Source organism: Coloeus monedula (assembly GCF_965178545.1).
Source record: "Coloeus monedula genome assembly, chromosome: 13".
Lineage (NCBI taxonomy): Eukaryota > Metazoa > Chordata > Aves > Passeriformes > Corvidae > Coloeus > Coloeus monedula.
Window position 1 is genome coordinate 20746045 of NC_138793.1, and position 26363 is coordinate 20772407.

Sequence of the window (26363 nt, forward strand, 5' to 3'; positions counted from 1 at the left end):
GAAAGCTCGTAGTGTTCATAGGAACTTCCACAGAGGCAAAATTTTTTCACTGAAAAGGTGGTCAGGCACTAGCACAGGCTGCCTAGGGCAGTGTTATAGTCATCATCCCAGGGAAGGATTTAAAAGATGTGTAGATGTGGTATTTGGGGACACAGGTTAGTGGTGGCCTTGGTGGTGCTGGGTTAATGGTTAGACTTGCTGCTCTTAAGGGTCTTTCCCAACCCAAATGATTCTTCAGTTCTATGAATTCTTGGCTTTGTCAGGATAACCAACTGGCTTGTGAGGACTTGCAGCCCCAAGACTCTTTGGAACCCATGGGTCAATGTTGTTTGGATGCTTCTTCCACCAGCAGGCAGGGCTGGCTTTTTAATTCTGCTCCCACTGCAGAGGCATTGGACATGGCCATGTGTCCAGATGGAAACAGTCTGGCATACAGCAGAGCACTGGAAGAAGTCAGAACTGAGCTTGGGCTTTTGGTTGGTAAAGCCTCACTGCAAAAGAGGAAGACAGATGTCAGGTGTTCAGGATTTGGCAAGACTGGCATCTTGCTTGTCAGACTGTGTTTGCCAGTGAGATAACTCCACATCAGGGTGTGTGCCAAAACACAGCTCGGTATCACTTGGAGAGGTGCAAAATATGACTTGCTATGTGAAAGGGAAAAATTAGTTTGTAATTTCTTCATTAAAATGTTGAACTTGGCAAATACATCAGTATTTTCAGGGATGGGTTTTTTGGTTAGGAATTGCATAAGAGTAATCCCAAGGCACTGATGTTGTAAAATGCTGGCAGAAAAACCCCAACTAGAAATCATTCTTCGCACTGTGCATCCACATTCCCTGTTATGCTCAGGTTTTGGCACATAAGTACCATTTTATCCTAATAGCTTAGGTCTTGTTGCAGAGTTCTCAGCACTTCCCTTAGGCTGGCAGGTATCTTGCTGCTTTCTGGTACCTTAATGAATGTGAGAGCTGGGATCCGTGTCTTCTGTTTAACTTAAAAGATAGAAGGATTTTACAGAACTGGGAATTGAAACTCTTGGTATTGCCACTCGAATCTCCAGCCAGCATTGCTGAGGAAATTTGAAAATATCTTTCTATTCTAGGAAGTAACTCTTCACATATTTGTGTGATAGCAGCTGCTGTAGAAATCACATGAAGTGACAACATGCTCCTGCCACCTTGTTTTACCCTCTTCTGTGACCATCCTGCTTGCCAAGTGAGACAGCATGTGCTCACCTAATTGCAGGCAGTATCATAATTCATATGCATAAAGGAGCAAAATTAAAGTTGCTTTGGCAACATACATTCTGTTCTTCCTTAATTTTTGAATTCTTGATCCTAGGCAATTATTTTTATCATTTCTTTCCATTTGCAATTTCCTAAGTGTTACCCGAGTGCTGTGTAGCACGCCAGGTGCGGGGAGGTGACACAGAAAGCTTTGATGCTCCAGATTCGTTGTGTCACCGCTTCAGAGGGTCACAGTGACTGCCTTGCACCCCCTGCCTGGGCTCCTGCTCTCAGGAGCTTTGAGCATACCTGTTCCCAGGGATCTCCAAGGTCCCTTCCCAAGCTATTTCGTGTTTCTGTGACTGTGAAGTTGAGTTGGCTGCTTGCTCACTTTTGGTAGGTCCATCCCTAGTTTTCAGGCTGGAACAAGTGTCATCAAGTGCCATTGCTGAGACAGGAGCTTCTTGGCCAACCTGGACTCCACACTCGCCAGGCATTGTCCTTCTGAGGACGCTGCAGAAGGCCAGGCTGAGCGTGTGAGGAGGGGTGTGGGCAGAGTGTCTGAGTGCACCGTTAGTCCTGTGCTGTCCTTGTCCTTCCATCTCTGTCCCTTTTGGCTTTCATGAGCCACTGGCACCCTGGAGGTGGCTGAGGGCCTGAGCTCTTCCCTGTGCCGTGCAGCTGGGCAGACGGAGGGCAGCCTACAGGGACCGTCGGCCAGGTAATGGCTGTGGGTGTAATGCATCTGCTTGTGTCTTCTCTGTGTCCTCAGCGCCCTTTTTTCCATGGTGCCATGTGGGTCATTAGCTGAGGGAACAGTTTCTCACTGTCGCTTTCTCCTTTTGTTTTCCTCCTTCCTCATTGCTTCCAGTCTTGGTTTACTGCCAAACAGCCTCTTGTGAAAGGGCCGCCTAATTAACCCTGTGCTAATTAACAATTTAAAATTACACAGCACGGCTGTTCATATTTAATTCTCGGGAAGCCTGGGCAACAGCAGGAGCCCCCGCCTCCCTCCCGCTCCATCCCTGCTGCCCGCGCTGCTGCCAGCGTCCCCAGGGAGGAAGCAGCCTGGTGCCGCAGGCTGGGGGTGCCCAGGAGCCCCCAGCTTGCCAGGGGCTGCAGGGTGTTGCTTTAGCACCAGCCACTCCTCAGTGGGAGCGTTGCTGGAAGATGGAATGTCTGTCCCTGTGAGGATGGGGCTGGGCGCTGGAAGGAGATGACGGGGGGCCACAGGCATTGACTCCGTGCACGTCCTGCACAGCGTGGCTGCCAGCTGCAGGCCTGGTTGTAGGAAGGCGGCACAAGTGTGGGGCACACAGAGTTGTGCTGTCACCTGCACCTGCCATCCTGCAGCTCTGGGCCGCCGGGGTGCCTGGCAGAGCACTCCTGGCCTGCGGTGCCTGCGCTGCCCTGGCTGGTCCCATGTCGGTTCCAAGGGGCTGTGAGATGCAGTGGTGCGGTGAGGAAGGGCCAGGGGCTTGGACGGGCCGTGGGCCAGAGGCAGGGTGGGCATGGCAGCGGTGGGATGTGAGGCTGCAGAAGGGACCAGGAGAGCCCTTCTTTGCTGCTGGGGCGGTGTGAGAGCGCGGAGCCTCTGGCGCTCAGGCTGTTCTCTCTGTAACTGGAGTTCATTGATTTTACGGGAAACCATGTTTACAGACAGAGTGCTGATCGACCTGACGAGTTGACTTCTGCCTCCTTAAGTAAGAACTACCTTTTCTTATTGACTGGCTGATAAACAGAGCAGAGAGGGTGGCAGGGGGAGCGAATGGGAGGTGTGGAGCACACCATGTCTGTCTGTCCATCTGAGCTCTCCGTGTCCCCACACAGGTGGCCTAGGGGCAGTCTGGGGTGGTGGAAGATGCAGGGCCCAGTAGTGGGCTAATAACTGCATTGTGCTCCTGCTTAGAACCTGGTTTGCTTTAGAAAGGAAGTTGCTGTTTTCAGTTTCAAGAGATGATTCCTGCAGCTTCTGTGTGAATAGAAACAAATACTTTCATGCCTTGTGCTCTCTTCAGGAACAGCTGTGATGGTGACTGAACCATCAGAAGAGTGTGAGCTTGTGTAGGGGCTCAGCTTGTGTCCGGGGCTTGGGCTGGCCATTTCAGCTCTGGGTTTTTCCACATGCCATGTAAGGGCTCCTCCGTGTTGAGGAAAGGGAGAGGAGAGAAGATTCCTTTGGCATAGCACATCTTGAGCTGGTTAAGTTGGAGTGAGTGGGGGAGAGCTGTTAAAGCAAGCCAAGGCAGAAAAGCCCACCAATTAATTGGAGCGTGCGGGTCTGCCTGGCCGGGCCGGGAGAGAGATTGGCTTTCCTGTCAATAAACAAGTCCCCAGTGCAGCATCAAAGCTGCAGTCCTTTATCAATCGCGGCCTCCTCTTCCCGCATGTTCCTGTAACTTACCAAGCATTTATTACATTGATTTTCCAATCAGGCTGTTAACCCTCCCGCCCCTCCAGCCCTGCTAACCCTTCCAGCCTGGCTGTCAGTCAGGCATCTCCTGCCACTCAGGAGTTCTTGATGGCAGAACCGCTCTGACCCTGCCTATGTCTCACCTGGCTTTGTGTCCCAGGAGCTGGCTGTGCTGGCCTGCACAATGCTCCATGTCTAAAAGAACTGGTAGGGTGTTGTCATTCCATGTTGCGCTTTGAAGTCTGCATGGATATTCCTGAAACTTCACTTGGCAAAAGTGTGAGGCTTATGGAGTTTCTTTTTCCTCATTTTCCCCATATGAATCTGTGTTGGTTCCATTTGGATTGCAGTTGCCAGTGCAGAAGTAGCAGTGAAAAGGGAGAGAGAAGGCGTGTTGTGGGAAGGTGAACGTGCAGTCTCAACGCAGAAGGATCTGGGATCAGTTTAAGGAAAACACACAGCTAAGGACAAATGTTCCAGGGAGAGAGCTGGTGCAGTAGGAGCCGTTACATGGCTGGAGCTTATTTTAGGCTAGGGGAACAAAACTGGCTGATGAAGAGCCCAGAGCCTTTTGGCAGTGGGATTCTGCTCTTCCTTCTTGTTCTGCTCAGTGCACCAGATTACTGTTACTGCAGAGAAAATCCCTATTTATTCCCAGTGCAACTGCAGAGGCAGCTGTGTATGACATAGAATCCAGGCAAGGTGAGACTGGAGGTGCTGTAGAGTAATGTTGTGTGTGAACACGTTGGATGGTGTCTCCCTTGCAGCTGCGTGTCCTTCTGCAGGTATCTTTGCGCAAGGGCTTTGAGAGTATTACTTTGCCTTCAGTGGTAGTTTAAAATGCTTTTTCTTTGAGCTTCACCAGAAGTAAAATGTAAAGGGAAAGTACAAACACATTAGAGAACTCAGCAGAAGTGTGGATGGCTTTGTATAGTAAAGGAAAATAAACTGGGAGATAGTGAAACCAGAAAAAACAAACGTTGAATGTCACTCCATTTTCCTTTCCTTGAACTAATTCAGGTAGTTCACATGGTGCTGCTGTGGCACATCACCTGCTCTGCAGCTGCTCATGTCTTCTTTGGCAGGTTTCCAGTTCCCTTCATGCTTTCTGTATCAGCTGAAGAGGGCTCCATCAGGATTGCAGGACTCCTTTAGGATTGCAGTGTTGGAGTTGTTGACCGGATGCAGCAAAGGGGGTCACGATGACGGGGGGCCCTGGATGTCGGCCGCGGTCAGTAGCCCAGGCCCGCTGACTGCCTGGCGGTTGGTGGGAATCCTCCAGTCAGGTTGATTTGGTGGAATGGAAGTACTGAGAAGGCTGTCCTCCTCTTCCAGGACCTGCACCCACCGTTTGTCTCCAGGGGTGAGAGGAAGCAGTCTGTGTGCAGAGGCTGTGCCCTGCAGGATCTCTGGGAGCTTCCTGGAGCGTGGTGGGCTGACCGCTTTCCAATCCCCAGGATGCACCCTTGTCAGATCTGGAATTTCCTGTTTGGTTTCTCTCCTGACATCTCTGTATTTAAACTCTGTCCAGAACAGAGCAGTTACGTCTCCTGTGCATTCTGAGCGCTGTTACTCCAAAATCGCTGGGAGTTGCTCTGGGTCACATGGTCTCCCATTGAGGTGTGCATGTGGTAGGGCTGGGTCTGTGCTTCCCAAGCCTTTGGCAGAAGGGTAACACCCAGAAGAACAGCATCTGCCTTAGGGGGAGCCAGAGAATACGAGTTTTTACCAAGTTATAAAGCCACAGAACTGTTTTGTTGTCGTGTCTTGTTTCTGTCACAAGCTTTCCCATGATGATTTTGTTTGTTTTCTGAAGACCAAAGGCCTTGGTGGTGACAGTGCAGGTCCTACAATCTTCCTGCTGGCTCCCTTTAAGAAAGATTTTAAGGAGGTCTTTGCCACCTTCCAGGTTCCTTCAGTTTGCCTCTTGCATTACTGCTGCCAACATGTTTCCATTGCTCATTCCCCGAGTGCATTCCCCGAGGCTGGGCTGGCTGTCCCTGGAGCCCGTCTTGGCATGCCAGCTCCCACTTCGCTCCCAAGGAGCAGGGTCAGCAGCCCTTGTGGTGGTGGGGTCTTTACGGGCACACCCTGACTCACCTGCCTCTCTCCTCTCCCCATCTGCAGGTCCAAGCCGTACCGGGTGCAATGAGCGCTCCGTACCAGCCCTGCCATGGAAGGCTGTGACTCGCCCGTCATCCCCGGGAAGGACAATGGGTGCGGCATTCCTCAGCACCAGCAATGGACTGATCTCAACAGCGCCCACCTCCCTGACCCGGCCGGCAGCATGGAGCAGCCCGCGGCGGAGAGCTGCAGCCCCCTGGACAGCCTGAGGGTCCCCTTCCCCGAGCGCGTCCCTGAGAGCAGCGCGGCGGGTCCCGGCGCCGAGCCCGCGGGCAAGGAGGTGAGCTGCGGGCAGTGCGCGGCCTCCTTCGCCGGCCTGCAGAGCTACATGGAGCACCGCTGCACCGGCGCCCGCCCGCCCCCGCCGCTGCGGGGGGAGAGCGGGAGCGAGAGCAGCGAGGACGGCGAGGAGGAGAGCGACGTGGAGAACCTGGCCGGCGAGATCGTCTACCAGCCCGATGGCTCAGCCTACATCGTGGAGAGCCTCAGCCAGCTGGTGCAAAGCGGGGGTGCCGGCGGCAGCGGGACTCTCCCCTCGCTGCTCCCGAACTCTCTGCCCAAGCAGGGAGAGCCCTCTGCCGCCGCTCCTGTCTACCCACAGATCATCAACACCTTCCACATAGCCTCATCCTTCGGGAAGTGGTTTGAGAGCTCAGACCAGGCCTTCCCGAATACCTCAGCCCTGGCGGGCATCAGCCCCGTCCTGCACAGCTTCCGCGTCTTCGATGTGCGACACAAAAGCAACAAGGATTACCTGAACAGCGACGGTTCTGCCAAAAGCTCCTGTGTATCCAAAGATGTTCCCAACAATGTGGACCTGTCCAAATTCGATGGCTTTGTGCTCTATGGGAAGAGGAAGCCCATCCTGATGTGTTTCTTGTGCAAGCTCTCCTTTGGGTATGTCCGCTCGTTCGTGACCCATGCCGTGCACGACCACCGAATGACTCTGAGTGAGGAGGAGCGGAAAATTCTTAGCAATAAGAACATCTCCGCTATCATCCAAGGGATAGGCAAAGACAAGGAACCCCTTGTCAGCTTTCTGGAACCAAAAAACAAAACCTTTCAGCACCCTCTCGTTTCCGCAGCTAACCTCATAGGCCCTGGACACAGTTTTTATGGTAAATTCAGTGGCATTTGCATGGAAGGTGAGCAGGCCCTCCAGGCCGGGGCGGCTGGTGGAGCTGAGCCGCCACCAGCCGCGGGTGTCCTGGCCCCCAGTGCACTCCTCAACCTGGGTGGGCTGACCAGCTCAGCGCTGAAGACTCCCATTACCTCAGTCCCCCTGGGCCCGCTGGCTTCCAGTCCCACCAAATCCTCGGAGGGGAAGGACCCTGGGGTGGCAGAGGGGGAGAAGCAAGAGGGGGACGACCAGGACAGCCTCTTGGAAAAAGTGGAGCCAGCCGAGGAGGTGGAAGAGGAGGAGGAGGAGGATGTGGAAGAGGAAGAGGAGGAAGAGGAAGAGGAGGAAGAGGAAGAAGATGAGGATGATGAGGGTTGCAAAGGACTATTTCCAAACGAGTTGGAGGATGAACTGGAGGACCGGCCCCAGGAGGATGTTGGGGCTGTGGCAGGCAGTGGCAGCAGCAAAAAGGACCTTGCTCTCTCAAACCAAAGCATTTCTAACTCTCCCTTAATGCCTAACGTGCTCCAGACCCTGTCGAGGGGCACGGCTTCTACTAGTTCTAATTCTGCTTCTTCCTTTGTCTTTGATGGTGCAAACAGGAGGAATCACTTAAGCTTTAACAATGAGGGCGGCGGAGCCAGTGTGGCCGAGGGCAGCAGGAGGCTGGACTTTATCGATGAAAGTGCCAATAAAGACAATGCCACAGCACCAGAACCAAATGAGAGTGCAGAGGGCGAGGACGGGAGCTACATCTCCCATCACCAGCATGCTGGCCCCCTCTGTGAACTTGGGGGTGGGGAGTGCCCCTCGGGGAGCGGCGTGGAGTGCCCGAAGTGTGACACGGTCCTGGGCTCCTCGCGGTCGCTGGGTGGCCACATGACTATGATGCATTCTCGCAACTCGTGTAAGACACTCAAGTGTCCCAAGTGCAATTGGCACTACAAGTACCAGCAGACGCTTGAGGCGCACATGAAGGAGAAACATCCCGAGCCAGGTGGCTCCTGTGTCTACTGCAAGAGCGGGCAGCCGCACCCACGTCTGGCGCGGGGCGAGAGCTACACCTGTGGTTACAAGCCCTTCCGCTGTGAGGTCTGTAACTACTCCACAACTACCAAAGGCAACCTCAGTATTCATATGCAGTCCGACAAGCATCTCAACAACATGCAGAACCTGCAGAACGGAGGGGGAGAGCAAGTCTTCAGCCACACCGCAGGGGCAGCGGCGGCAGCTGCTGCCGCCGCAGCAGCCGCCGCCGCCAACATTGGTAGCACCTGTGGGGCTCCCTCCCCCACCAAACCAAAAACCAAACCTACATGGCGGTGCGAGGTGTGCGACTATGAGACCAACGTAGCTAGAAACCTTCGGATTCACATGACCAGTGAGAAGCACATGCACAATATGATGCTGCTTCAGCAAAACATGTCCCAAATCCAACATAACCGGCACCTGGGCCTCGGTAGCCTGCCATCCCCTGCTGAGGCCGAGCTCTACCAGTACTACCTGGCGCAGAACATGAACCTTCCCAACTTGAAGATGGACAGCACTTCCTCAGATGGACAGTTCATGATGGGGGGGTTCCAGCTCGATCCCACCAACCCCATGGCAACGATGGCTCCATCTCTAGGTGAGGCTGAAGGGGTTTCCACCATGTTCATGTGAGAGAGCCAGCAAAGGGGTCTGGCACTGTGGCCCCATGAGCTGCCTTTGTGTGGTGGTCAAGGATGGAGGCTGCACAGTGCAGTTTTCTCATCTGTGTTCACCCAGAGCAGTTTTTCTCATCTTGTGGCTTTTCTGGTACATTTTCGAAGAGTTTTCGTAGGGAGTTAATGCAACAGCAGATACGGGTTACAGATGCCATGCACTGAACGTTCTTCCTCATTGTGGAAAGCATCCTAACTACAGTGTTTCCTGAGAACTTTTCCTGGGTTTGGTGAGGAGTGGGAGTAGTTTGGTGGATAGCTTTGAGAGAGGGTGCAGTCAGCTGCTGGCACTCCCAAAGGCAGGTGCATTTGTTCGGGGCCGGTTTGTTCCACACTGTGTTGCCTTGAGAAGACAAGGTAAGCAGGTTTGAGAGGGGTGGAAGGGGTGGTGTTCCACTGCTGCCAGAGTGACGGATGGGATTGGAGGCTTTTGAAGCTCAGAGCCCCTCCTTACTGAAGCACAGGGCAGTTGTGATAAGTTGGGAACGTTTTAACTGAAGCTCCTAAAGTAAATGACAGGGCCTTGGATGTCTGTGAGCTGCCTGGAGAGCGATTTGTGAACTGTGCACTTGATGGTTGCAGATCTCACACTGAGGGTTGCAGAGGGAGGCCCTGCCCCTGTTAATAAGCACTTGACACCGGCTTGGCCCTTTTGACTCGGATGCACACACTGTCAGCTTTGCGAGAAGTGAAGCAGATCTTTCCCATTCTTACACTTCGGTCCAAAACTGAGCAGAACATTAATAATTCAGAAGAGTCTGCTTTTGGGTTTTTCCTGTGTGGTGAGTTCAGGAGAGAGTAACTTAAAGAGCATTTGCTTCTTAGCAAATAGGTTGCAATGTAGGAAATGAAAAGTTTTGGAAATAACATCTCTTTTTGATTAACTGATGAATTGTTGACCTGGTTTCCTTTCATAGGATTGTTAAGCTGAGCTGTGACATCAAATCAAGGTAAAATACCAAAAAGCTGTAGAAAGACCATAAATGTCTTAAAAACAGAAAAGGAAAGCGATGTGGCACGGGGGTCCTGGTGGTCTCTGTGCTTGGTACAGAGTTTCTCTGTCTGCATCTCTCAGGTCCTCTGGTGTGAGTAGGAGCGTGTTGTGCTCAGTAGCTGTGAGTGAGCAGAGTTGAGCTCTGCTTTGAAGAGCCAGCCTGACAAACACAGGGTCCTCCTGGCTTTCCTTGACATGCTCTCGCACTCTATTATTAGTTGTCTTTACCTTGTCAGCACTGTTTTTAGAAGGTTCTTCACCATTTTGAACTCTTGGACAAGAGATGAGATGTAATGGTGCAGGAGTAGCACTTTTCAGGTTGTTTCTGTCCATGCCATGTTCTGCACTGTTGCCAGCTTGTGATAGCAGTGCGGCGACCTCCCTGTGATGCAGCCACCACCTGGGCTTGTGGCTGTTGACCTTTGTTTTATGTGATAGAGACTGTGCTTAGCTACTGCATGAGGTAGCATTTGCTTCTCCTGGGAGGCAAGAAAAAACAGAATGAAGTATTAACGCTGTTCTTGAAATGGCCACAGAAACTTTCAATGTGGTGCTACGGAATTCTTCATCCTCTCAAAGTCTGTAAGGTTTTTCTCACCACCTTTGATGGGCAAAAGGCTGGATGATCCTTCAGCAAAGTGGGTAGCAAGGGTGATTGTAGTCTGTTCCCAGCCTTCTATGCTGGCTGCAGTGACTCTTTTCGTCAGCTCTGGTGCAGACCAGCAACACGGAGGAGTGGGCGAAGGGACAGCTGCATGTGGTATCACTGTGTGTTTGTGGGTACACAGGTGGCTCTTGGGAGCAGCTTATGTTCTGCTCTGTGTTTATCTTCTGGCAAGAATTCAGCCTTTCTGACCTCTCCTTCCTCTTTTTTCTTCGTGCAGTGGGTGGCGAGATCCCGCTGGACATGCGGTTGGGTGGTGGACAGCTGGTGTCTGAGGAGCTCATGAACTTGGGTGAAAGTTTCACGCAAACGAATGACCCGTCGCTGAAGCTCTTCCAGTGTGCTGTGTGCAACAAGTTCACTACAGATAATTTGGACATGCTGGGCCTCCACATGAACGTGGAGCGAAGCCTCCCTGAGGACGAGTGGAAGGCGGTGATGGGGGACTCGTACCAGTGCAAGCTGTGCCGCTACAACACACAGCTCAAGGCCAACTTCCAGCTGCACTGTAAGACAGACAAGCACGTGCAGAAATACCAGCTGGTGGCACATATCAAGGAGGGGGGCAAAGCCAACGAATGGAGGCTCAAGTGCGTGGCCATTGGGAACCCAGTCCATCTGAAATGCAACGCGTGCGACTACTACACCAACAGTCTGGAGAAGCTACGTCTTCACACCGTGAACTCAAGGCATGAGGCCAGCCTGAAGCTTTATAAGGTAAGGGTTGGCTCTGCTTTGTCTTCTTTCATTTTCCAAGGAAAATCTATGTTGAACCACAATGGACTCTGACCTTTTGGAGATGAGCTGCTCAGAGCTCTCCATTGGGATCCAATCCCACTTCATGCTGCAGCTCGTCAGCCTGTGTTCTGTTAGTGACTGTGGTTGTCCAGGCTTCAGGCCAGTTGATGTTCATGCCACAGTGCTTTAGAGGGGGCTTGGTGTCTTACGACAGTGCAGCTGTGATACTCTGCACAGAAATTGAACAATCACTGTTTGAAAAGTTGTGCAAGGTGACATTTGCCTGTGGTTTGTTGGCTCTTTCCCATACGAGTTTGTCACTTTGTGGTGCTTGAAGGCTTTCACTGTGGTCAGCGTGCTGGTCGTGGCGCTGGGCGGATGGAGGGGCCGTCGCTGTGGTGCTGTTGTGCTCTGTGTACGTCAGCGCTGGGATCTGTAAGCAAAGTGCTGCTGGAGGCTGGGAAAGGGAGGAGGCTGAAGAGGAGCCGTGAGCGTGTGCGCGGCCGTGCACGTTGGAGGCATTGCGTGTTTTCATCCACAGCGGTATTTGGGCTGTCACTCCCGTCTTGTTGTCTTTACTTTTCCTCCCATCCCCCCTCGTTCTGTGTTGTCTTTATAACCATCATCTCTTTCCAGTCTCATTTGTCTCGTCCCCAACCCCCTCCCCTTGCTGGCCCGAACCCTGTGGGCTGTAACCCAAGAGGAGCTCCGGATACAGTAAATAGTCCTTTCACTCGTGCAGCAGAATTGCTCCAGACGTTTCTATTGATTTTCACTGGACTTAAAGCTTCACCTTTTTCTCTAATCATCCCATAATAGCTTTAGTATGAACAATCAGGTACGAATTGCCATAAATCTCAGCAGCCGCATCCCCTCCATTCACACGTGCTCTCCCGCTCGTTGTCTGCTCATTTCTCACAGGTTTTTTAATATTCATTCTGTCCTCATCCTTTTTTTCCTGCTTTCTCCCAAATGTGGTGAGGTTTCTTTATATACACACGGAGTGTACCTTGTGATTTTTAATTATTTCTTTGAAAATTTTTCTTTATGTAATGGGAATTTAAGACCTGACATTGAGCTCTACAGTACCTACCCACATCACAGTGTAGACACATTTTCAAAACTTCTGGGTTTTTCTGAGGAATGAACAATTCCAGCAAATTCAGGGAGGAAGGAGATAGCCAGGAGCATCATATAAGGTTTACCTCGAGCTGTGGTTGTTGGACCTACCTGGAATTGGTGGGGCGCTGCTCAGAGCGGGGTTTTGTTTCTCAGAGCTCACTGTTGAGGCCAGGATGGCTGTGACAGTGACTGTTCCATCTTGAGCTGGGATCCAGCCTCACCCAGCAGAGTCTGGCTCTGGAAATGATCAGGTCTGCATATACACCTCTGCTCTCTGGTGTGCAGGAGACCTGAGAGAGTTACACAGCTTGGAAACTGGGGGTGGGAGAGCCCCAGTGAGACTTAAAGAACCCAGCTGAGGGAACTGAATCTTCTCTGTGGAGGTCAGTTTGGGGTACAAGAGAGTTGTTTGAAAACTATATTATGATTTTTTTTACACGTAATACTGTTAAGTCTGTATTGCAAAGGTTTTAAGTTTTCTTTATCCAGGCCCTTCATCTACAGTGGGTTCCACTGGGGCAAAACAATTGGGGCACTAGAATTCTCTCACTGAGGGGAAAGAAAAGGGGAAAAAAAAAGAAGAAAGGGAAAAAATCAATCCTACCAGCGTTGGAGAACAGGCATAGGTTCTTGTAATAAAGATTCCTAGGATGTTTTCCTTAGGCAGGCAAAGAGGAATTGTCAGTTTTCAGGTTTGTGAGAGGCCTGGACAGTGTCAGTGCTGCTACAGCCCTGTGTTGCCTCCGACACAACAGCAGTGAAACACCAGCTGAAGGATAACATGTTTCAGAATAATGGATTCCTTTGGATGCTCCATATATTGGCCTTCTAGTATGGCTGGATAAAGCTTGGAGCAGAGGTTGGTGGATGACTGGATTCACAGCATCTTGCTCCAGCATAGCTGGAATCAGGGATTGATTTAGTGGAAAAGCCTCTCTCTGGATGAGGCGTGGATCAGATGAGCTCCAGCGCAGCTCTCCGGTCCTTGGAGCGGCTGTAGCGCCATGTCTCTGCTGATAACTGAAGGGATGCAGCGGCAGCGGGGGGAGTTCACAGAATGGTTTCTCTTCTCTCAGGCCTTGGTGTGGTCTGCAGTAAATTGAGATTGATTGGATGTTATTTTTCCTCTTGCTAATGTAATCCATTAGCCTGGCACATGCATAATCAGTTTAGAGCACAGTTAACTGGATGTAATCGAGTTCTTCCCTGCCTGCTGGAGAAAATCCTCTCCAGATGCTGCTGGGTGAGAGCACACACTGGGCTTATCACACACAATCCTCCTTATTCTGCTGCTTTTGCCATTTTTTTCCTAAATCACATGTTATTGGCTGCTTGTATTGCCCAAGTGCCACTTCTGTCAGTGTTACTTGCTGCCAGAAAATGTGATCTGGAGACACTGTCAGTCTGTAGTCGGGTGAACCTTTTAGTCTTCTCCTGCAACGCTCCCAGTGCCAGGGGAGAAGGTCTGGTCTTCTGCTGCCATCTTTGTCCTGCACATTGCAATAGCTTCCATCAGGCCCCTTCCCCATCAGGGGTAAGGGGAGAGGAATGGCAAAAAACTGGAAAGGTCTGCTAGCCTTTTGTTTATTGTTGTGTTCTCCCAATTCCTTGCTGTCCCCTTAAAATTCTGTGACTAAACTGGAAATCCTGTTGTTTATCTGGCAGTTGCTGGGGGAACATGGTGCCTGTGCCTCTCCTGTGACTGCTGACCAGCTTGGGTGACTGAGGGGATTTCTATCCTGAAGAGCTCCCTGGAGAGCAAGAGCACCATTGTCAATGCATGGCATTACGTTTTTGAGATGGGTGTTTTCTGGCTTGAGGTAGAGTATGGGTTTGAAGACCCTTCCTCCCATGGCTGGGACAGCCCAAGGGACGTGGTGCCGCCTGGGCTGGGTGACAGGGATGGTTGTGAGCAGAGGCAAGTGCAGCTCCCTGCAACAGCAACCAGGGCTCATCTCCTCGGGACCGCAGAGCTTGAGACCAGGCGTGGAGCAGAGCAGCAGTGTTCCACACAGCTGGAAGAGGTTGGGTGCAAGTTCCCAGTGTCTGCTGCACAGGTGGAGTTTCCAGAAGGAATTAATCTCCTTGAGAAGGAGCCAGGTTTGGACATTTCCTACAACTTCCTGACAATCTCTAGTTCAGAATGTGCAGCTCAGAAGAAGTTTAAACAAAGAACTACTGAAGAAACACGCTGCTGGCCAGACTGCCAGCAAGTGCCTTCAATGAGTTCATTCAGTGTCTTCCTTTTCAGTGTTTCCAAGTGCTGAGTTCACTTTTTTAGGGAATAGGGAGTCTGAGGGAGAGGGCTTGGGTTACATGGTGCCATGCATAGAGGCTCTTTGTTAGCTAGAGATGCAGAGTGTGCAGGAAAATGACTCTTTAATATCAGTGCTCATGGTGCTAGTGATGATGAAACTGTGGACCTGTGCTGACTCGGACAGAAGCAAAGCTGACCTGTGGGAAGGGAAGGAGGATGTGCAGCTGCACGCCCAGCAGAAGGCCTCAGTTCCACCGTGGAGCAGCATTGTCCCATCATCCCTCTCCCACAGGAGCTTGTGTCTCCTTTGCCGGCCACAGGATTCTCAAAGAAACTTGTTGGAACATCCCCAAAAAGTTTTAATCCCAGAGGGTGCATGGAATATTGTATGAGATGTAGTTACAGAATGATGATGGCAATGTATTTGAGTTCAATGCCCTTCCATAATAGAAACAGACAAAAAGAGTACCTTCTGTAATAGTAGCTAACTTTGAAGTTAAAATTACATGAAAATTGATGAGCTACTGTTAGATACAGTAAAGGGTTGTGATATATGTGTGGGTCACAGAGGAGTTACCAAAAAGCACCTTAGGTGTATGTGTTAAATGTAACAACCCCTGAGAAAACAGAGCAGGGGGGAACCCAGCCAAAGTCCACAGAAAGGCGAATGTGATCAAATAGGGAAGTATTACATGTGGAGGTAGGGAAAAGGAAGAAGGCCTGTGTTACGGGGGGGGGGGGGCGGGGGGGAAGGAGGAGAGATTCCTCTCATGTGTTTAAGAACAGAATTGAAAGATACCTCTATATGGAGGATAAATTCTGAAGAATGGTCTAATGTGGAGGAGCTGTGAAGGAAAAAGCCACTGTCTTAGCAGGACTCCGCTCTGAAGAGTTCTGGAGGAACCCCACAGGAGGGGGCAGAGGCTCCTGGCAGTAGCATGGGCCAGAAGTTGCAAAGCATTAAGTCAGCAAGTTGATAGAACCTGTAATAGAAAAGTCTTAGTAGGCATATGGATTAGGAAGGGGAAAAGCTGGCTTCTGGAAGAGAGGTTCTTGCAGCACTTCCGTTGTTTGAAGGAGTCAGCCAGGCTACAGGCAGGGCTGGGCTGGTCCATATGGGCAAGGGGTTCCCAGGGTCTTTGATAAGATTCTTCATGAACAGACTGGGAAAGAGGTCTGGGCATGGGTGGGGAGGTGAAAGATGAGAAACAGAAGGCCTGACTTTCCACGATGGAGAAAAAAGATTGGAAAGATACAGGAGGTTTCTGTGTTTGTAAGTGATCAAAACACAGAGTTGAAAGCAATCTTAAAAATCAGCTATAAGGTAAAAATAATGTACGGCTTAGAAGTAAAGCTGTGACAGTTGCAGAAGAACTTTACAACATCAAGTGATTCCACAGGAAATGATTGATGGAATTTGGTGTCACAGTGTTAGAGGGATGGGGGGCAGATAGCCCTGCTGGAGGCGGGGGGGTGAGGAGAGGAGGGGCGGCTAGGCTTCCTGCTTCCCCACATGCAAAAAAACAGAAGAAAACAAAAAAAGGGGGTTAAAATTGTTCTTCCTGCAAGCAAGATGTGGAATTACTGCCACTCTCTTTGAAGACATTGCCTCAATGGTCAATGGGAAGCAGAAGGGCAAGGGGACAATATGTGAGCTGTGTACGTCTTCACTTTGTCTCATGGTTCAATATTGTGCTCAACTTTGTTTTAGGAAGGCTTAAAAAAAAGCCCTAGAAGATACCAGAGAAAGTTGCAGGAATGGCAGATGGCTGGAATGACTTGGGTAAAGACCACTGACTTTGAAGTTGGCTTGACACAGGAATCCAGGGTGGAGGAAAACTTGAGTATTTCATAATTTTCAGTGCTCTGGAAATTGCTGGTTCAATGAAATACTGCTGCTTTTGCATTGGTGTGAGTTAGTCTTGCCATAATTCTGTGGTAAGGTCGAGCTGAGAGTCCTCTCATTCCACCACTTGGCTGACAGGAGATGTTCCCTGTAGGACTTCAGTGTAGGAAAGCTCTGGTGAGCAGCCCAGCTCCAGGCCACAGACCTGCCAGAGAGCTCCACTTGAAGCTGCCAGGAGCTGGGCTGATTCAGTTCTGAAATACCCAGATGATGTCGTGGGCAAAAGGAGACGTGTTTGGGTTCTGATATTTATCACAAACTTCCTCCCATCTCTGCCTTTTAAGGTTGTTGGGGTAAAGTTGCTCACAGAAAATCTGTCATGCTCATTACGAGATTTAGAGCTCTGTTAACCTTTGATTTCATCGCTGTCTGCCTTCAGTGTGTTTTGGCTTTATTTTTGCAAGTTTATCTCTTGGAATACAGATGCAGCATCAGAGCTCTGAATTACACTCTTGAGCAACACAAATTGTGCCTGAAGCCTATTTAAATTACAGCATATGAGGGACTTTAAACTGATTTCCTCTAAGGTTTAAGACAAATTCCAATGGCAGCTTCACAAGGGAAATAAATACTCATTTAAGTCTCCCTACAAAGTTGTTTTTAAAGATGGTCTCCAAAACCTTTAATTTAAATCTGCATCCACTAGTCTTGGATAAACTCATAATGAAAGGAGCTTATGAACTGCTAATGTGAGAAGGACAGACCCTTACGATCTGGTACTTTCAGTCCTGTTGGGATTGACAAGTATTTTGATATAAAAAGCTCTCAGTATCAGTTTAACCCTCTGAGACACCTCCCTCGTGGGGTTGCACGTTCCTCTGAGTGATGGATTCCTCCATGGTGTCACCCTGGCATTAAAAGATGTCTTTACCTTCCTTCAGGTATTGAATACCAAAGTCCGCTAGTAGAGGATCACAGAGCTCACCCTTTCTCTGCGCTGCTTTTTGAAAGGGCTGGAATCAGAACTGCTGAGAGCACACAGCATTGCTTGCTCTATGTTTTATTTATGGGCCTCTGCCACTTAGGTTTTTCTTTCAACACTTTTCCAGTAGGTGCTGAGCCATGTGCAGCCAGCAGCTTAGTAAAGAAACCACCCTGTAAAAGCAGTGTAAATAGCAAAGGAGTGAGAGTGCAGCTGGAGCAGGAGCCCTGATCACACAGCAGGAACCAGGAGCTCCCCAAGACATGGAGCTAAAAGCCTGCAATCAAACAGGGTCTAGAATTCAAAGTACTTGTGAGAATGGGCTACAAAACCCAACTAAACAAACCAAACACAAGAAAAGAAATACGAACAGAAAAACACCTTGTCAAGTTTTATCCAAATCTATGTAAGCTGAGTTTTTCCTGGCTTCTGTAGTAGCCCGTGGGCAGAGCAGTGGGAGTGGGTCTTGGCTCTCCCTATTCACCCAGAGCTATGGGTCGGCAGGGACAGAGGCTCAGCACGGGGCAGGGGGGGTGGTCTTGCAAAGCTGTTCTGAGCCTCAGGTGTCACCTCAAAACAAGGTGTCGTGTTGATGGAAGGTCGGTGTGCATCTGACCCTTTCCCATGCACGATGCAAGTTCTGTCTGTGTTTATGGTTCATTCTTTTATCCTGGTAATTTTGGAACATGTGGATGAGTATTTAAATTTCCAAGCAGGAATTTTTCCCACGTCAGGTGATGCTTGTTGTTGGGATGTTCAGGGAGAGGACAAGGTGGTTCTGGCCACAGCCTTGGTGCAGGGCTGCTGACAAAAGCTCTGGCAGACCTTGCCTTGGTGGTGTAAGCTGTCAGTGACCCTCTGTCCCTCCTGTGCTGGTGTGGGAAGTCCCTGCTCTGCAGAGGAGAGTGTGAAGGGAGATGCTGGTCCAGATCCAAAAGACTGGCATTGTCTTCTGGGTGATCAGCTGCTGTGAGCAGAGTGGTAGGCATCTATTTACTCCCCTGCCTGCAGATTTAGCTTTGCCATGGGAAGCTTCAGTCAGGAGAGCTGAGATGTTTGTCCAGGACAGGTAACGGGCCTGTTTGTTGTGGCCTTATCCAACTGGTTTTGGGGTCTTACCCTGGTGTGTTTGTCAGGATCTTATCACAGCATGTTTGTCAGGGTCTTTTCCCCACATTACTGCAGACACCCAATACGCGCAGTTGAAGACAAACTGGTAGGACTGGAACAAGTCAGGGTTTAGGAGTGCTGGAGCAAGGAGGTAGAGGAGCTGGGAGACAATTTGGTGTGAGGCTGAAGCAGGCAAGCAGCACTGCGGTGCAGGGCTCAAAGCGTGCGCTGAAGAGCTGTGCTCAAGTAGTTCCCCCTGAGGATCCCACGCTCCTTCTGGGCGGTCGTGTTTCTCTTTGCAGAGGTTGTTAAGGAAACTTCCCAGTCAGCCCATTCCAGAGACTCCTGAGCAGTCACGCTCCCAAAGCCAGAGACTTTCACTGCTGGGACCAAAGCCCCTCCTGTGGTGCCTCCAGTGACCTGATGTGTCCCGCATGACTCCCCACACCCCCCACTCACCCAGTCAGACCAGCCTTCCTCACCAGTTCCACCCCAGGTTTCCCATGGCACAGTCTCAGATGACTCATTCCATAAAGCCATTCATTCCTGCTCTAGTAACACAGAAACACTTTGAGCTGGTGCCTCTGTGGAGGGACCCCCAACAAAAGAGCACCTGGGCTTTTATACCCTCGCAGTCTACCCACACACAAGTCTCCAGGTCTCGGGCTCCTGCCCCTCTCTCCCTGTCCATCCACCTCGCTGGTGTTACTGGACTCCAATCTCCTTGGTTATCCTAGAGGCTGGCAATTCCCATTTCCTGCTGTGTCTCCCAGTGTCCATTCGCCTGCCTGGTGTCACCCATATTCATGCCCTTTGTTATCTCAAAGGTTGGCAACTCGCGGCCTCTTGTCCTGGGCTCGAACCCAGAGCTCAATCTGCATTTCAGTCTGTGTCTTGAATCCAGCTACCTGGACCAGATGGATTCCTCAACACAGGTAATATGCCTCGAAGCCCTCAGAATGCTCTTAGTTGCTTTCCTGGTTGGGCAGGGTCATGTTTTCAGTGCCTTGGGTACCAGCCCTGGCCAAGCACCAGTTCTGCGGCTGTAGGCTTGCTGGCGACGACCTCATTAAATAATGGATGGGCATTCATTAGCATCCATCTATGGCGGGGGCTGCTTTGAAGGCTGGGAAGGAGCCCACAAGATGCTTTCCCCAACCTGTTCTATGTGACCTGGCATGGACTGCCGATTTCTGTTTGGCTGTGCCAGTGCACTGTGCTGCGGGATGCTGCGTTGTCCTTCTCCAGCTTTAACTGAGCTGTTCCTAAAGAAACTGTTGTAACAAAGTCCCCAAAATTGCTGTGGAAGCAGCATGGGAGGTTCTGTGTTTGCTGTCTCATAGGGAATTCATTAAATTACCATAAATAATGTATGCATGATACATAACTTAATACCGTAATGGGCTTTTGCTCCTTCTTGCCAGTCCTAAAAATCCTGCCCCTGTGCTGTGACGTGTGTAGCCAAGTTCTGCAAGGCAAATTAGGCAATAAGTTACACTTGTGCAACAGGTTCTCTGGAAGTTGTGCCTTGGGGTATGGTTGGACGGGCTCTGGTAAGCCTGGCTGCAGCTGTTGGGAGATCCTTGGCTCCGGGTAGCTTTGGCAGAGAGGCAAGGCCAGGTGCCCCCAGCACAGGGCTGCGGGGCAGAGCCCAGCACACTGTCCCCCCTCAGCATCCCTCTCGTTCTGCTTTAAAGCAGGGAGGTACCTGCATCTGGCCATCAAACCATCCGTGCAGTGCAGCTATTCCAGGATCCCGGGTTTCTTCTTTGTCCTAGAGATTACCTCGGGATTTTTCTGTTCTGCTGACTTGGCCGTGGCTCGGGTAGACGTGCAGTGGCTGCTGTGTCCCTCAGCTGTTTGAGCCTGCTGTAACCCCCTGTGTCAGCTCTGGGATCGCAGGCCAGGGAGGTGAGGAGCTGGTTGCAGGAGACAGAGATGTTCTGATCTCACGGGGTAGGACATAAATGCCTGACTTGTATCCCTGCCTTTCATCTCTGGGCAAACCTGCAGACCTGCTCAAGCTGATGCATGTTCCTGTTTGGGTTCCACCACATAGATGTGGTGGTTGGGATTCTCTGACCCAGTTATTGCCCCTCAGCTGCCCCGTGGCCTCTGGGCTGTCTCCTGCCCCTCATTCAGGCAGTACAGCCCCATCTGACCCACTCTGCTCCTCCTTGTGCTCAGAGAAGGATGGATACAAAGAGAATCACCTGGGGAAGTTTCAGGCAGCAGTAACAAAGCCTGTCTCCACAGAGGGGAGGCTAATTACACAGCTAATTAATCCAACAGATGTCACTTTAAATGCCTGTTTCTTTGTGATTCTGTTGCACACATCATGCTGGTTAAACAGACTTCATGGACCCCGTTCAAAATGCCTGCGCAGGCTGCTGGGAGCTGCCAGGGAGACCCCAGGGTGTCCTGTTCCATAGGGAGGAGCAAGTCCCAGGCAGCCTGGGCTGGGCTGCACTGTGCACAGACTGCACATGGGGGAAATGCCATGTAATAGCTGTGTTGAGTTAAAAAGTCTGAAATAGAAGCTGTGAGGATTGAAGGGGTTGTTTACATTCTTGCTGCAAGTACAGGGCTGAGGCAGAGGGGATGTCCTCCCACCGCAGGGCTGGGGGGCGAGGCAGAGGGTACCCCATCCTGCCTCATCAGCTCTGCTTGGCATGAGGAAAAGAGAGTTTGGAAACCTGAGCTGCTCCAGTGAGGTCAACAGTTCAGACCCAAGGCAGTGGAGGGCACAAAGTGCTGTCTATCTGTGAGGTGAATGTGGTCTGTCTGGTTCCTGCAGCATCAGGAGGGCTCCCTGCTCTGCCTCCTCAGGGGGGAGGCAAAGTTGAACATTTCTTCTCATGAAGGCATAGCTGAGGCCTGATGGCCCCCCAGAAGAAGGGAGCAGTTCCATATCCTTGTGTGGAGCTGGTCCCATGTGCTGAAAGTCAGTGGTCATTGTGTTCTTGCCACCTCTGCTGAGACTCCCCTAGTGCAGCATCTGTATGCATCTGGCTGCCAGCTGTGGGAATGGGGACAGCCGTGGCACCGCAGTGGTGTCAGTGCTGGGGCTTTGTAAGTGGGTGTTGTGGTACATTTCCCTCTTCATGTGGTTCTGCAAGCTGGTACCATTTGGGCAGGGTGCGAACGTGTGTCCATCACCTGAGGCCAACCCTGCTGTTGTCAGATCCCATCAGGCTGCATGGGAATGTCCCCACTGAAGATTGGGATTGGGAAATGTTCCATGTTCTGTGTGTCTGCTCTGCTGCCTTGGCCTTTTATTCTGCTTGGATACTAGAGGAGTCGGATGGTTCCCTGCATCTCACTGAGCAGATTCCTTCTGGACGCAGTGGACTCATGCAGCACTTGGCTGCAGTGCGGACCAGGGCCCCCAGCCCTGTGCTTGGGGGGAGCTGCTGGAATGGAAATGCAACCCCAGCACTCTGGAAATGCCCCATGAGAGAGTGCTGGAGGCGCAGTGGTTGAGCTGCCTGGTACAGCTGAGGGGGAAGAGCATCTTCCTGGGGTCTCAACATCCTCGATGAATCGCAGTTGGCGGCTTGATTCAGTGTAATGGATGTGTGCTCATTTCCCACAGCTGATGAGGATTATATCAGCTTGGTTTAACAGTCTCATTTGCTGCTCCCAGTGCACACTTGTTTTAATGCGTTTCAGTTAATGAGGTAGAAGAGAGAATGAGGTGTTACTGTTTATGTACAGACAGCGAGGCTGTGCTGAGGGCTCTGGAGCCCGGCAGTCCCTGCCCAGTGCTCTCCAAGGGACAGCATTAGCTGGCATTTATAGAAAATTTATTGGCTGCGGTTTATCCAGGTAAAATTTCTCCCAGTGGTGCACGTTTCCCTCTCCTGCCTACCTTATGCTTTATTGCAAGCTGCAAGACATGTTGCCAGCAGCCTGTCCACGGGCAGGTGATGTCAGCGGGCTGAGGGCCCTGGTGGTGTGTCTCACAAAACACTGCAGCATATTTGATGTGGGCAAAGCTGCTGCCATCTACCTGGGATAAAAAGTTCATGTGTGCCCCGAGGGGGTTTATGGCTGGGACACTCCATGCTTTCATTGTTGCACTGCTGTGGTGTTTTCCTGTCCTAGCAGAGTCAGGGCCGTGCAGTGCCAGGCACTGGGTGAGCCAGTTCCTCCACCGGTGCCCTCGGAGGGCTGTGTCCCCTCCAGAGGAGGTGTGCTGTGCCCAGGTGTGGAAATGGACACCAGTGCCCTGACCAGAGGGACTCTGCCTTCCTGAAAAACAGGTTGTCCTTGTGCTGACTGTGAATATGTGCCGTGGGGTGGGCTGGAGCTGCACTCCTCAGAGCAGCATCCCGTGTCCCCAGCCCGTGCTTGGTGCCAGTGAATGGTTGAGGCCACTGCCTCCGTGCTGGCCAAGGGCCAGGCTGGCACCAGGGCTGACAGCAGCCAGAGGCCATGCATACGGTGCTGCTTTGAAGGTGAAGCTGCTGTTGGTTTAAGCGGGAATTAAACAATTACCACGTCTTAGTTCTCCCCACCTCCAGTGGATTGACTCTATAAATTGTCAGCCTGTTGACATTTTAATGTGAATTATGTCATATGGTATCCCCTTTGATTTCAACATGCCTTAGTTTGTAAATACACGAGCCTCTCAAAGAGCTGTGGTTAGCATGCACGCGGGTGGCTCCAGGGGTTTTGGTGGGGAAGGAGAGCAGCACTGTCTCGCTGCAGCTCGGGTGCTCTGGTGCCCGGTGCGGCTCCGGCACCGCGCTCGAGGCACGCGCGGCCACGGCTGCTGAGGGCTCAGGCAGCCCCGGGGGCCCCCACGGGGCAGGGGCAGCTCCCGGGGTCCCGCTGCATCCCCTGGGTCCCGCTGCGTGTGGCTGCTTCCCTGCCCTCCGTGGGGCGAGAGCTGCCCACGTCTGCCCATTGCTGGTGTCTCCGGCCAGCTGCAGGAGCTGTGCCTGTCCCCTTGTCTGGCTCCCGCTGGGTCTCCTCACATCCCTGTCCCCATCCAGCCCCCAGCCTGTGCTGCAGAGAAACTCCTAATTCAGCAGGTCCTGATAGTTTGGGTCAGCCTTCCTTTATGTTCTTCAAAAGCCGGCCCAGAGAGTTCTTGTAGTCTTCACATGTGTGCCAGAAGAAGGAGGGTCTTTAGGCAGGGGCAGCAGAAGAGCAGGGAGCTCTCCTGGGGTGACACCTTGCTGCCTTCAGGTGAGATACACCACCTTCCTCTCCAGCACAAAGCCAGAGGGTGTACCAGTTTGAGAACTCTGATTTCCTTCACTTCACCCCCAATATTCGTGGGACCGTTCTGTAACTCTGGGGTTACCTGCAGGTGTGTCGTGTTAGGGCCCCAGTTGTACTTTCGGGGGTGGCTGCAGGGTGCACGTGCTGTGGTACCTACTGCTGAGCCCAGGACCTGCCTGTGGGAGGAGGCACAGAAGGACAGTACCTAGCTTTGGCTTTTGACCAGTAGCAGCAGTGCTGGAAAGGGACCAGATGCTGGAAGTCCCTCAGAGAAGGGACTTGCTGTCCCAGAGCAGGTTCTCAAGCATGCTGTGACCATAGGTGGGAGAGATTTAAAGGCTTTGGAGTCCTGCAGATGATGTTTTCATGTCATGGGGTATGTGTTACAGACACGTCTGGCTGCCTGTGGGTGTTTTCCATGGTCCCACAAAGCAAGAACTTTGCTTTTATCATTTTTACACCTCCTTGGCTCTGACCTACCTGGATTTTCCAGTGCATGCACTGCAGTGCCCAAATAGGCCTATCAAAGTGTCTGACTCGGGCTGGGCAGGGGGATTATCCGGGCGTGAAACCTGCAGACTGACCTCCTGGTAGCATATGCTAACCCCAAGCAGGTATTCTTGCAGATAAATTAATCTCATGTAGTCACAGAAATGAGAATTTTGGAGCAGTTGGAGTAACTGGAGTTACACCTGCAATTTCATAAACAGGGTTTAGAAATCTGTTACCTCCTCACAGCTTTCTGCTGTGAGCGGATGCTGCTCCCAAGAAAAGGTTTTGTTGCTTCCATTTTATTTTTGAATTGCAGTGGTCAGTACACCCTCCTAATACCGATCAGTGCTGCCTCCATAGTGTTTGTCATTTACCCCTTGTGTGTCTCTGCAGACTGTCCACTGGGATTGCCGAGCCAGAATGGCTAAAACCAGTAAATAGTGGGCTTGTTTTTTCCCAGGGGTTTCTGTACCTGTGAAAGCAAATGCCAGTAGATGCAGATACACATGAACAAAGAGAGCACCGAAGAGCAGAGACATTTATCATCTTGGGTTTGCTCTGTTTGCTTCCGTGTGCTTCTACACTCTCCGTGTTTTCCATTGCTGTAGTCTGTCTTGGAGGGAATAGCTGCAACTAATGCTTAGAGCCATTCTATGCTCTTGTAGATCCCTCTGCAGAATTATACTGCAGTTGAATTAGTTTTAGATACACACACGAAATACAGAGCAGCAAACCCAACCGTTCACAGGCTGCAGACTGCTCGGAGGCCATGTATGGAATCCATGAGCCGGACAGTTCTGCTGCTGTGGGTCACTGATGTGTCCTTCCTGGTGGAAACCAGGTGGGCTGGGAACCAGTGCATGCCCAAGGACTGGAGAGGTCTCTCAGTTAAATTTGGAGGAGGCTGTGTTTGAAAGGCTTCTCCTCCCCAAGAACTTGGTGGCTTTCCTTACAGAGTAGTTGCTCAGGGGGGTGGAGCAAGGAGCAGTTGTGTGAATTTCTGTACACAGTTCTTAGGACACAATAGTGTCCGTTGGGTTCACGGAGCCCTCACAACCATCTAGAACATAGGAAGTAGCAGGTTGCCTTAATTCAGGCCTTTGTGTGCAGACATTATTTTGGTTCTTAATTATAAGTAGTTCCATACATATTTTTCCAGCAGGATTCTTGCCTCATTCTGTGAGTAATTATTCCATTTCTTTTTATCTTCCTCTTTCATTACATTGCCCCAGGCTTTGTCTAATACAATCCAAAGCTTTCACCGAATGAAGAATTATTTATTGTCTCATGGGCATTTCCGTGGTGCTCTGTGTTCTGTTTGTGTTTCACAGACACTTAAAGAACTTACCTCGGCAGTGCGGTCTGAAATCAGCCGGCGCTCTTGTCCTCATGTTCAGGGTCGGCTGATGCACCACATGTACCTCAAAGGTCCTGTTCTGGCTGCCCAGCCTGGTGCCCAGCCCTGCAGTCTGTGCTGCTGGAGAAGGGCTGCTCCACTTCTAGGGGGCTTCCCTGGCTCTACTGGTTTTCATCTCACCTTCAAGACTCAGCGAGTATTATGTATTTCCTCTTTCTGCTTCCGTTCTGTCATATTAGGCCATCACATATCCTTTAGTTTTCCTTCCTCCCTTATCACCTGATCTTGAAAATCCTTGCTGTGGACTGTGAGCAAAGGATGAACTGAGTCTGTTGTTTTTCCATGGATCCCTGTTGGCTTCTGCATGGGGAGATTGTGTCCTCCATGTCTTTGATACTGATATCCTGCAATTTATGGAGAGGATTGAAAAATTGTCTTGTGCATTGTTGTTACTGCTTTTGGTTATCTGCTGGGAGTTGAGGTGGTGCAGTGCTGTAAGAAGTTAAAAAGAAGCACTATCAAAACAAGGAAAGCTTCAGTCCATCACAACTTCCCTGGAGATAGATGAAACAATAAATCCCAGGCGAGGGGAGTTAATCTGTGTCCGTAGTGTTCCGTTAAAGAATGTGAGCTCAGGGTGGGTTTCTGTGTCATGGCGCATTATTGCAACAGTCCCTTGCTGCACGTGGGGGTCCCCTCCTGTTCCCTGGGTCCTGCCTCCAGAGGGAGCTCACTTCCATGGTGCTCCTCTGACTCACTGCTGGGGTTCTACGCTGCGGTCCCTGGGGCAGCTGGAGCCAAGGCAAGGGAAGGGACTGGCACACCTGGGTGCCCCTTGACTTTGGGATGTGGGGCAGAGCACAGTGGTATAAGACAGTCCTCAAGCTTTTCCTTCAGAAACTGGTGGTTCTTTTCCAAAAGACTTAATATGGGGGAAAAATAGGATTTTAATTTAAATCCTTAGAACAGGTTCCACACATAGA

The 26363-nt window shown here is 51.1% G+C and overlaps 1 protein-coding gene across 2 annotated transcripts in view; it reads left to right on the forward strand.

Moving 5' to 3' along the window:
• ZFHX3 (zinc finger homeobox 3) overlaps positions 1-26363 on the forward strand; it is a 125977-nt gene that overhangs the window by 35656 nt on the left and 63958 nt on the right. Inside the window, exons 1-3 of one of the 2 annotated variants that reach the window (XM_082290336.1) lie at positions 1815-1947; positions 5767-8510; positions 10465-10961. In XM_082290336.1, coding sequence (XP_082146462.1) covers positions 5813-8510; positions 10465-10961 — 3195 coding nt within the window. In that variant the 5' untranslated portion in view covers positions 1815-1947; positions 5767-5812. Of the gene's footprint in view, positions 1-1814; positions 1948-5766; positions 8511-10464; positions 10962-26363 lie in introns of those variants that run through there. The other variant, XM_082290335.1, reaches the window with a different exon arrangement.